Raw genomic sequence first — 13,210 nt, forward strand, 5'->3', positions numbered from 1 at the left:
AATAAAAAATTAATAAGGATATTGAAAAACAAATGTCCGATCTCATGCTAGCTCATGCCACCGTTGTTCATAAATTAAATATGGCTGCTCTTAAGGTGTTTAGAAACGTGGGAATCATTGTTGAAAGAATGAAATTAAAATAAGAGGAGGCTGTTATAGAGTATTATGAGCTTGAGGAGTAGTCAAAGAAGAAAGAAAGAGCTGCGCAGACGACTCTCTAATCAAAACTACCTATCCCATCTATTTTTTTTTTAGGATTTTCATTTTTTATTCCGTTTTAAATTCCATGTTTTAAACAATTGTAATATTTATCTTTTTAAGTAATAAAGTGAAGTTCTCTTGTGTTAATTCGTTGATGTTAAATTCTCCTATTATATGCCAAAATGTTATGTGATTCTATTTTCTCCCTTTTTAATGTTCATAGAAATAAAGGCATTGCATGATTCAAGTATGGGGAGGGAAGGAAAAAATACACCAGGTATACCCAATAAGTTTCAAATATTCTAAGACATATGCTAGTTTTTCCTATTTTCTTTTAGTTTACTTGAGGACAAGTAAAAGTTTAAGTATGGAAAATTTGATAAGCTCGAATTATACATATTTTATACATGCTTTATGCGCGTTATCTTGTTATTTTAACATAGTTTTTAACACCTATTTGGATAAAAGTTAACAATTCTTGTAAAAAGGCGCTTTTAACGTGTTTGTTTAGAAAGTGTGATAAAACAGATTAAAAAGTGAAGAAAGGAGAAAAAAAGTCAAAAGTCAAAGGGTTAGCCGCCGGCTAAGCTAAGGGAATTTCAGAATGTTCCAGAATTTAAGTCAAAAATCAAAGAACTTGTTGACCAAGGAAAAGCACTGGAGCCACCGGCTGAGACTTTCAAGCCGTCGGCTAGGATTACTTGTACGTAAGGCTCAAGTTCAAGATAAATATGGAAAAAATTTGATTTAATCTAGAAGACACACAAGCCGCCGGCTGGGACAGCAAAGCCGCCGGCTAAGCAACGCGGTTAAAGTTAATTTGGCGTGAAGATAAAGTTAAACTTGGAGATGAAGTCATCGACCCAGGGCTAGCCGCCGGTTAGACATCCTGAGCCGTCGGCTCAGCAGCCGGTTTTTGAATATTATAAATAGAGGGGGGGGTCAGTTTTAAATGTAATTTTCCATTTCATTCTTTAAAGTTACGAATATTTTAGGTTTAAGGGTTAGTTTTTAGTCTTTATACTCTTTGTAATCAAGATTATTCAAGTTTTTTCCTTTGTTCAATGCATTATCCCTTTTAATTCTTGTTTTTACCTTTATTATGTTCTTATTTACTGTTAATTTGGTCTTAGGTGGAGGAGATTCATCGAATGTGACATCTAACGATTATTCTATGACATTCGTGCAATTATTAAGAACTCTATAGACTTTACTTTCTAATGAATATCCTAGAAATACTCCTTCATAGGCTTTAGTAGGTTCAATAATTCTGATGATATTTTAGTAGCTTATAATATACATGCATAACATATTTAAGCAAATATGTATACGTATATGCATACACGATAAATAAATATATTCGTGGGATATTCGTTAATTATTTTCCATACTAGTGAAATGACCCGTGAAACCACGGGTTTGTTTAAAGTCATTTAGTTTAATGACCCGACGGATTCCGACTAAGAAACTTCTCGTTGTTTTTACAGAAACATTGATGTAATTAACTTGGTCGGAATAAATTAACTACATATATTCTCTCACCATCATCTTTCAATTTTCATCGCAATTACTATTTTCCTTGTCATAAAAGCCTACATAGAACCTTTTATTGAGACGTGTATTTCGCATACATATTCAACATAATTAATCTCGTAAAGAGAACTCATATTTGAATTTGAATAATAATATAATAATAATTAATAATTAATGAGAGTGAATTTTTTTCCCGAAAAACATGAAATAAATAAATAAGTAGATTTAATTTAATTAGTTATTGATTAGATTAATGACATCACCTTAAGGGCTTAGATTTTTTTCTTTTTCTTTTTGATGTTTTCTTAACCAAAGAATTAGCTTAATAATGACATCATCATTATAGCATTCTAATAGAAACTATACATATGCATACATATCGATATCACTTACTGGTAGGGATGAGATCGAGTCGGATTTGGGCCGGATCTAGATAATCCGAGACCCGAACCTGATTAAAAAATCATGTCTCAAACTCGGACCCATACCCCTCGGGTCCCCATTTACCTACTAACTGTTGGGTTTTCGAGTTTGCCTACGAGTAAACAGGATACCCATTAACTTATTAACTCTCGGATTACTGGGTTTTCTTGCGAATATTGAATTTCTCCATTGTTAGTCATTTTCATTCACCATTCATCTATTTTATTTTTTATTTTGATAATATAATAATATTATTAAAATGAAGACTAAATCAAAATAGTATATATAAATATCAAACAATAGTACAATACAATTGTATTATATTATTATTTTAAATTTAATTATTGTGATTAATGAAATTGAAATTTCTTTCAAGACAAGTATATGAGTATATGAGTCGGGTATGCGAATTTGTATTAAAAATCCTTCCATAACCAAAATCGCAACAAAAAAAAAAATTTAAAACCATCCTATCGGACTAATGACCCGAATACTCGGACCCAAAACCCTACTTACTAGTTCAAGTGTTTGGAACCGCGTCGTGCAAGTCATTCAATAAACCCCTAATTTAACGACATTTAAAACCCTAAAATCTTTCAAGTCACCTCCTTTTCATTCTTTCTTCTTCTTCCTCCTCCTCTTCAGCTGTTACACTTATCAAAACCCTATAAAATTACAATCTGCAATACAAATTCAATCCAATAAAATGGGAATATTTGAACCGTTTCGTGCAATCGGATACATAACAAATAACGTTCCGTTCTCTGTTCAAAGAATGGGCACTGAAACCTTCGTTACAGTCAGTGTTGGCAAATCATGGCAGATTTATAACGTAAGCAAAACCTTATTATCTACAGTCAAATTTTATTTTCTATGGAGTATTATGTTACTTTAATTTATTGAATTAATTAATGACATTCTTTAATCTTTCTTTTTTCCGTTTTGACAGTGTGCTAAGCTCAGTCTTGTTCTTGTTGGTACGTTTGTTTATATATATCACTATAAATCTGTTAAGAAATTTCTGCATTTTAATATGTCAGATTGAAGTGATAGTTTTATTACCTACATTTATGGCATAGTTTATCTGTATGATATATTTATCCATATAATCGAATTATCAGAATCTAGTAATTTTTGTGCCGTGTGATGTTTGATTTTTGTTATCAAAAACTTGTTTTGATATTTGAAAGCTGTTTAAAGGTCCTCAACTTGCAAAAAAGATTCGGGCACTAGCATCATATCGTGATTATACATTTGCTGCATATGGAAATGATATTGGTGTATTCAAGCGTGCTCATCAGGTCTGTTTTTTTTAATCAGTAACAACAGGATTGTTACCTAAGTTAAGTTTAAGTATTCATGTACATGGCTGATTTTGCATTTGCATTGGTTACTTTCGATTACTACCTATTTTCTTTTTACAATTAATTGAAGGGTTCATGGTTGTTGTAATATTCTTTACGTAAATTGACGTGAAAGAGATTGTGCTTGTGAACAGGTGGCGACCTGGAGCAGCCATAATGCCAAGGTCAAATTGTTACTTGTGTTTGGAGAACATGTTATTAGTGTTGATGTCGAAGGGAACGTTTTCATATGGGCTTTTAAAGGAATTGAAGAGAATCTTACTCCTGTTGGACATATTTTGCTAGATAGTGAATTCACTCCAAGCTGTATTATGCACCCGGACACTTATTTAAACAAGGTAATCGTTTAGTTTCAACTTGAAGACATGAGTTACTGTTCTAATTGTGTCTTTCGTGCATTCGCTGACTGATAACATGTAAACAGGTTTTGCTGGGAAGTCAGGATGGTTCACTTCAACTATGGAACATATGTACAAAACAAAAAATATATGAATTTAAAGGCTGGAAATCATCGATTGCTTGCTGCGTTTCATCACCAGCTTTAGATGTTATTGGTGTTGGTTGTGCTGATGGAAGTATTCATGTCCATAATATCAGATATGATGAAGAAGTTGTTACTTTTAGTCAATCAACTCGAGGTGCTGTCACTGCCTTATCGTTTAGAACGGGTAAGATTTCTAGATTTGTGACTGTTGAAAAATGGTTTGTTATTTTTCTCATAGTTGGATTTTAAGTTATTCATCTTGATAGTTCTTGATTTGTCTTTTATGTGGCTCTAGCTGCACCTTGGGTGTCTTTATAATTTCTTTGTAGAAGTGACAAAATGGGTTCGGGTTAAAAGAGGAAACTTGAAAACAGTGCAACTGGTCTGTTGAGTTGGGTCGACTCGTTTGTTTTGTAAGCAAAGCTATATGGAGTAGTAATTTTAAGTGACATAGTAACCGAAGTTATATGGAGTAGTAATTTTTAAGTTTAATTCTCATTATTTTATATTTAATTGAAGATTGAATATCCAGTTATTACCTTGTGGAGAACTTTGTGTCTGAAAGTTATTATTTACTAACAAGAAAATATAAACAATCAACCAATTTTACTAAACTTTATATGATTGTGGTGCATTATCTATGTGTTTAGAAAAAATGAAAACAACCACCTCCTAATGTTGTAATTTTTAATCGCCCGAATCTTCCCAAAGACTTTCTTTAAACGGTTTAGTTCGGCTATGCCTATTTCTTTTGATTTTGGGCTGAAATTCTCAGGCCAGTTTTTGGTTTTATTATCTTTTTTTTACCCTAATGTTAAATTTGTAATTGATTGATTTTATACGTGCCAAGCAACTGAGCAAGTTCTAATTTTGACTGTATGGTCTAGATGGTCAACCACTTTTAGCATCTGGAGGATCTTCTGGTGTAATAAGCATATGGAATCTTGAAAAGAGGAGGCTTCAGTCTGTCATTAGAGACGCTCATGATAGCTCTGTTATATCTTTACATTTCTTTGCTAATGAACCAGTTCTAATGAGTACGTCAGCAGACAACTCTATTAAGGTAAATATGAAACACTACATCCTCAGTTTACTGTTGTAGTGTATATTTACCAATACCGTTTTTCCCCGTAGATGTGGATTTTTGATACAACTGATGGTGATCCCCGTTTGCTAAGGTTTCGAAGCGGGCACAGTGCACCCCCTCTTTGTATTAGGTAAATGATGTCATTATGTATATGTTTTTTTAAATCAATATATTCATGATCAAGAAATACTTTAATTTTTGTGTGCATATAAATAAGGGTATGAATGAACTAGGATACAACTTTGTTTTAGGTTCTATGCTAATGGGAGACACATTTTATCTGCTGGTCAAGATCGTGCATTCCGCCTTTTTTCTGTTATTCAGGTTTGATATCATTTTATGCTCACCATATGCTATATGCTTGTGTGTAATTATGTTAATTTTTTATGTCTACATAATGAACTAACATACACATGATTATGGATTTACACTAACATACACCATATGCAAGTTTTTTAATTAATTATTTTTTATTCATTTAAATCTTGTTGCAATCAGGATCAACAAAGTAGAGAGCTTTCTCAGCGTCATATAACAAAAAGAGCAAAGAAGCTCAAATTGAAGGTAGTTTTTTTTATTCATTTAAGTTTTTTAATTAATGTATTTAGTTATAGTTATATTCCAATCAGTATGTATGGAGGACATATAGTTCTGTATTAGCCTTCTAGGTAGTAACTGTTACAACTGCACGGTCTCTGATATTATTGTTTTTTATTTTCAGGAAGAAGAAATTAAATTGAAGCCAGTGATTGCATTTGATGTTGGTAAGTGCTATTGTTATAGGTTATATTAGTGCTAATATTGTCTAGGAAGTTGTTCCTTATTCCATCTTTGTAATCTTATGTTTTGGGGACAAGTTTGTGATCTGATGTTAATTTTTTTTTGTGCTAATTATAATAGCTGAAATTAGGGAACGAGATTGGTCCAACGTAGTCACTTGTCATATGGATACACCACATGCATATGTATGGAGACTACAAAATTTCGTTCTTGGTGAGCATATCCTGACCCCTAACCCAGATAATAAAGCTCCTGTTAAGGTAATAAATATTTACAACTTTTCATCTTGTTAACTCATCATCATATGAACAGCAGTTTAAATAGGCATCTTATGTATGATGACAGGCATGCACTATTAGTACGTGTGGAAACTTTGCTATATTGGGCACAGCAAATGGCTGGGTCGAAAAATTTAATCTTCAATCGGGATTGAGCAGAGGCTCTTATGTGGACATGTCTGAAAAACATATATGTGCGCATGATGGAGAAGTGGTCGGTGTTGCATGTGATTCAACAAATTCTATAATGATCAGTGCAGGATATAATGGGGATATAAAGGTATGTAGCTCAAACGTTCATGTTTTCACTATTTAAATTTTATATGTGGACGTTTTTTTAATTAGTATGTCAACTATCTTTTTTAGGTATGGAATTTTAAGGGACGCGAGCTTAAATCTAAGTGGGAAATTGGTTGCAACGTGGTGAAGATCATCTACCACCGTTCTAATGGTACATTTGCTTTATTTGTCGTCTCATACACATATAGATATAGATATAAATACAAACCCGTGCTCACATATTTATGATGATGCTTGTTGAATAAAATTCAGGTCTTTTGGCTACCGTAACTGATGATTTGATCATTCGTATGTTTGATGTGGTGGCACTAAAGCTGGTCCGTAAGTTTGAAGGCCATTCGGATAGAATTACAGACGTTTGTTTTAGTGAGGATGGAAAATGGCTTTTGTCATCGAGTATGGATGGGACTCTTAGGATTTGGGATGTCATTTTAGCAAGGCAGATCGATGCAATACATGTTGATGTATCGATTACTGCTTTGTCTTTGTCACCAAATATGGATGTTTTGGCAACAACTCATGTTGATCAAAATGGTGTCTACTTGTGGTAAGCTTCTTTTTCTGTTGCTTACACGTTCTTGAAAATATAAGTTTATCATCGTTATTATTATTTTAATCTATCCATTATGATTGTCTGTTATGATCAGGGTGAACCAGACAATGTTTTCTGGAGCTTCAAACATCGATGCGTATGGAAGTGGGAAGGACGTATTGAACGTTAAGTTGCCTTCCATATCTTCTGGAGACAGTTCTAAAGATAAGGATAAGGATGATTCTGATAATAAGACCGTTTTAAGCAACTTTCAGGCTGAAGCTATAATTCAGACTCCACAAATCGATCAACAAATTCCAGACTTAGTCACACTTTCTCTGCTGCCTAAGAGCCAGTGGCAAAGTTTGATCAACCTGGACATCATAAAGGTACCAATGAATCTCTATTCAATTATTCGTCATTTTTCTAAAAAAAAGAAAAAACAAAGATGTTGGAAAACACATAATAAAAATATTTGGGTTACTATTCTGCAATTTGCAGGCTCGCAATAAGCCGATTGAGCCTCCAAAAAAGCCTGAAAAGGCACCTTTCTTTTTACCTTCTATACCATCTCTTTCTGGAGAGATATTGTTCAAGCCTAGTGAACCAAGTAATGAAGAAAAGGGCATACAAGATGATCAGCGTGATAAAACTACCAAAAATACCGATCTGCCCTCATCACCTTTTGTACAATTTGTCAAGTCCTCTGTTGAGATGAAAAACTGTAAGTTCTTATATTTTAAGTTAGGGTGGTGATCCATACACCACCAAGAATTTGCCATACACCACCAATAAATTTTTTTGGACGACTTTGCCCTTTCTTATTTTAAAATTATTAAGCACCCCTTTTAGTTTCCCTTTTATCAAGATTCATCCCAAATACTCCGTATATCTTTAAACTACCATTACCCATCCCCAATTCCCTATCACCGTATATATCCAAATTAATTATCACTATTGGCTCTGTCTTGACTCTCTACTCTTACTCACATATACAACTAAGTGATTATTTACAAGACAAAATCTTCTTATCCTCTCTTGCGCACATTCTGCCTTTGGTATTTCAAGATTTTACTTATCCTTCTTCTTCCTCGCTACTTCTTTAATCGATTAGAATAATACACATGTATTTTATGAACCCTAGATTGAAAACTATTTGTAGCCCTAAACTAATTTTAATCGATATTTATTGATACTTCTAATTGAAAGACTTATTGTATCCCTAAACTGATTCCGACGAAAATATTTAATTAGGATTTAGAGTACCGTTTGATGCTACATGAAATACCAATAATAGTTAATTGAGAGATTTTTCTTCTTCTTTTGAAAGGCTAAGCTTATTGATGTCAAAGTGGTACAAATACCATCTGAACCCAGAAGTAATGGGAATATAAGTTAGAAATGGGAGACATAAAGTAATAAAAGGGAATAACAGATGACATATACTCCGTAGTTTACTCGATCTATATAAATGGTTGAAGTATTAAAAAAAAGGTGAATTATAAAGAAAATGATTGTAAGGGTAAAATGGTCACAATATATATTTTGGTGGTGTATGACTAAATTTTGGTGGTGTAAGGATCACCATCCTTTAAGTTATGGTTATACTGTTAAGCGGGCTCAATGTCGGTTCAGAATGCTGATGTTAAGCCTTCCTTATTTTTTAGTATATTGTAATTGTAATGTCCGATTTTGCAGTTGAGGCGTTGACAGATTATCTAAAGAGTTTATCTCCATCAACATTAGATGTGGAACTAAGAATGCTTCAGATCATTGATGATGATGACGAGCAAGAACCTGAAAACAGACCAGAGCTGCTTATCATTGAACTTCTACTCGATTATTTCTTACACGAAATCTCATTTAGAAATAACTTTGAGTTCATTCAAGCTCTAATTCGATTGTTTTTGAAGGTTTCCACTAATTCAATCTCTTATCTTTTGTTACATATTTCAAATTGCAGATTTTTTAAAATTATATTTCTTAACTTCTGTGTGTGTGGATTTCGAGTTAATCCATTAACATTAATGCCGGTGTTTGTTCTTGTCAGATACATGGTGAAACTATTAGAAGACAATCTAATTTACAAGCCAAGGCACATAAGCTTTTAGAAGCTCAATCTGGTGTTTGGCAAAAGTTGGATGGATTGTTTCAGAGCACAAGATGCATGGTATCCTTTCTTAGTAACTCGCAGTTTTGACCTTGTTTACGCACGTCAGTTTTGACAAAATTTACTTCAGAGATCAGTAAAGTAATGATGAATCAAGCCAATGAACAAGTATAAGTTAGTTTGGAGAGTATACAAGAACATATAGCCTTGACGCTTTTCATGGAAAGCAGAAAAATATGCAAAATAGTCTTTTTTTATGTATCGTTTTTTTTTTTTTTTTTTTTTTTTTTTTATTATTTTATTTTTTTTTTTTTTTTTTTTTTTGTGTGTGTGTGCAATTAAGTTGACAAATTGATGATTCACATTTTCGTATCTTTTATTTTCCGGGGCAAGTAGAAGTTCCCACCCGAGGCAACTTTGGTGTCAAGTAAACGTTGTATTAAGTCATGCCAAAGTGTTAGATTACACTACAGTTTTCGTCTACTTGGCATTCTTCATTGAGATTATTTTAGAAATTCCTAAAATCCTTAGCGAAAAGATCTCTCGAAATGATACTTAGCTGTGTTACCTTGTTATTCTTCATTGAAAGAATGTCCAAAAATCCCTTAACGAAAAGATCTCTTGACGCGCTATCAAGCTACGATCTTCTATCAATCAAGAAATCGAGAACAAGAACGTACATTTATACCTGACACTTGAATATTTGTTACACTTTTACAATCATTTTATACTCTATCCGTCTACTTAATAGTCATCAGACAAAGAATACACAGTTTAAGAAATGTCATTATCATTTTGTAATTTTCAGTTCATTTTTCTGTTTTATCCTTTACTTTTTACTTACTTTTTTTTACATATATAAAACAAGGATATAAAATAACTTTACAAGTGGACTATTAAACTGGAACATCCCAAAGAAGGAAAACAAACCTATTAAATTGTGATGGAAAGAATATTTGATCTTATGTCATAAGGTTGTATAGAACTAGAACCATCCCATGTCACCATCTCATCTTTTAATTACTCATAACATACATGTGAAATTGTGTTTTGCCTTCCAGTTTATATTCTTTTCGCATGAATACATATTAATGAATTGTTACCGAATTTTGAGTGTTAAAAGTGCATTTTAGAGTTTTTATGAAAAGAAAATAACACCCAACTCATTAGACCATTTCTAATGGTGCCCGTGATATTATGAGCATTTTATGCAATTTTATGTCAAAAAGTGCAATCTACATGTGACTAGGCAATGTCAGTTTCTCTGATATTTTTTAACCGTTGTGTTAATTTTTCGTGTCAAATATTAAGTAGAGTGATGTGGTAAAATCTGATTGAAATTTGGGTAGGAAAAAAAATTAATTATAAAATATATATATTTATTAGATTAGATCAGAGTAATCGGATTGAAAGAGGAAGTGACAAATTTTATTTTATTATATTATATTTTATTTTATTGAAAGAGGAAGTGACAAATTTTTATTCGATAACTCGTCCTGTTTCTAAACATTTTGTTGCTGAAGAACGATTTGTATGGATTGAGATTGTCGGTCTTCCTTTAACTGCGTGGGGATCCAATGCTTATAAAAAGGTTGCTGGCCTTTTCGGGAAGTTCCTTTTCTTTGAAAAAGGCACAGACTCGCCTATGAGCGTTGGAAGAGTTTGTGTTGCCACAAAGTATAAAACCTTCATTAATGAAAGAGTAAACACTAAGGCTCATGGTAAGTGGTTCGAGGCGTACGTGCATGAACTAGGGGGATGGAATGTTGCCATCGACAAGACGGATATTAACATAGAAAAAGAGGGCAACAGTGATGCAGAATCTCTTACTTCTGAAGCTGTTGAGGAGGAATTGTAGTGACCCGAACTTTTCCATATTTATATATATTATTTGAGATTGATATTTACATAATTAAATGTTTCCAACATGTTAAGCAATCAAACTTGTTAAGACTTGATTAATTGAAATATGTTTCATATAGACAATTGACCACCCAAGTTGATCGGTGATTCACGAACGTTAAAACTTGTAAAAACTATATGATGACATATAAATGGATATATATATAGTTAACATGATACTATGATAAGAAAACATATCATAAAGTATATTAACAATGAACTACATATGTAAAAACAAGACTACTAACTTAATGATTTTTAAACGAGACATATATGTAACGATTATCGTTGTAAAGACATTTAATGTATATATATCATATTAAGAGATATTCATACATGATAATATCATGATAAAATAATAATTTAAAATCTCATTTGATATTATAAACATTGGGTTAACAATATTTAACAAGATCGTTAACCTAAAGGTTTCAAAACAACACTTACATGTAACGACTAACGATGACTTAACGACTCAGTTAAAATGTATATACATGTAGTGTTTTAATATGTATTTATACACTTTTGAAAGACTTCAATACACTTATCAAAATACTTCTACTTAACAAAAATGCTTACAATTACATCCTCGTTCAGTTTCATCAACAATTCTACTCGTATGCACCCGTATTCGTACTCGTACAATACACAGCTTTTAGATGTATGTACTATTGGTATATACACTCCAATGATCAGCTCTTAGCAGCCCATGTGAGTCACCTAACACATGTGGGAACCATCATTTGGCAACTAGCATGAAATATCTCATAAAATTACAAAAATATGAGTAATCATTCATGACTTATTTACATGAAAACAAAATTACATATCCTTTATATCTAATCCATACACCAACGACCAAAAACACCTACAAACACTTTCATTCTTCAATTTTCTTCATCTAATTGATCTCTCTCAAGTTCTATCTTCAAGTTCTAAGTGTTCTTCATAAATTCCAAAAGTTCTAGTTTCATAAAATCAAGAATACTTTCAAGTTTGCTAGCTCACTTCCAATCTTGTAAGGTGATCATCCAACCTCAAGAAATCTTTGTTTCTTACAGTAGTTTATCATTCTAATACAAGGTAATAATCATATTCAAACTTTGGTTCAATTTCTATAACTATAACAATCTTATTTCAAGTGATGATCTTACTTGAACTTGTTTTCGTGTCATGATTCTGCTTCAAGAACTTCGAGCCATCCAAGGATCCATTGAAGCTAGATCCATTTTTCTCTTTTCCAGTAGGTTTATCCAAGGAACTTAAGGTAGTAATGATGTTCATAACATCATTCGATTCATACATATAAAGCTATCTTATTCGAAGGTTTAAACTTGTAATCACTAGAACATAGTTTAGTTAATTCTAAACTTGTTCGCAAACAAAAGTTAATCCTTCTAACTTGACTTTTAAAATCAACTAAACACATGTTCTATATCTATATGATATGCTAACTTAATGATTTAAAACCTGGAAACACGAAAAACACCGTAAAACCGGATTTACGCCGTCGTAGTAACACCGCGGGCTGTTTTGGGTTAGTTAATTAAAAACTATGATAAACTTTGATTTTAAAGTTGTTATTCTGAGAAAATGATTTTTATTATGAACATGAAACTATATCCAAAAATTATGATTAAACTCAAAGTGGAAGTATGTTTTCTAAAATGGTCATCTAGACGTCGTTCTTTCGACTGAAATGACTACCTTTACAAAAACGACTTGTAACTTATTTTTCCGACTATAAACCTATACTTTTCTGTTTAGATTCATAAAATAGAGTTCAATATGAAACCATAGCAATTTGATTCACTCAAAACGGATTTAAAATGAAGAAGTTATGGGTAAAACAAGATTGGATAATTTTTCTCATTTTAGCTACGTGAAAATTGGTAACAAATCTATTCCAACCATAACTTAATCAACTTGTATTGTATATTATGTAATCTTGAGATACCATAGACACGTATACAATGTTTCGACCTATCATGTCGACACATCTATATATATTTCGGAACAACCATAGACACTCTATATGTGAATATTGGAGTTAGCTATACAGGGTTGGGGTTGATTCCAAAATATATATAGTTTGAGTTGTGATCAATACTGAGATACGTATACACTGGGTCGTGGATTGATTCAAGATAATATTTATCGATTTATTTCTGTACATCTAACTGTGGACAACTAGTTGTAGGTTACTAACGAGGACA

General features: G+C 32.3%; 1 protein-coding gene across 1 annotated transcript; it reads left to right on the forward strand.

Moving 5' to 3' along the window:
• Positions 1-2,788: 2,788 nt before the first annotated feature.
• LOC139843336 (uncharacterized) lies at positions 2,789-9,396 on the forward strand. Its single transcript, XM_071833413.1, has 18 exons — positions 2,789-2,989; positions 3,107-3,134; positions 3,358-3,458; positions 3,656-3,859; positions 3,946-4,189; positions 4,893-5,068; positions 5,140-5,222; positions 5,344-5,416; positions 5,591-5,656; positions 5,814-5,856; positions 5,993-6,132; positions 6,218-6,430; positions 6,517-6,601; positions 6,703-6,997; positions 7,098-7,371; positions 7,484-7,706; positions 8,681-8,895; positions 9,033-9,396. The coding sequence occupies exons 1-18, from the start codon at positions 2,864-2,866 to the stop codon at positions 9,180-9,182; spliced, it is 2,739 nt and encodes a 912-aa protein (XP_071689514.1). The 5' UTR covers positions 2,789-2,863; the 3' UTR covers positions 9,183-9,396.
• Positions 9,397-13,210: the final 3,814 nt, after the last annotated feature.

The sequence above is a fragment of the Rutidosis leptorrhynchoides genome, chromosome 4 (genome assembly GCF_046630445.1).
Source record: "Rutidosis leptorrhynchoides isolate AG116_Rl617_1_P2 chromosome 4, CSIRO_AGI_Rlap_v1, whole genome shotgun sequence".
Taxonomy (NCBI): Eukaryota; Viridiplantae; Streptophyta; class Magnoliopsida; order Asterales; family Asteraceae; genus Rutidosis; species Rutidosis leptorrhynchoides.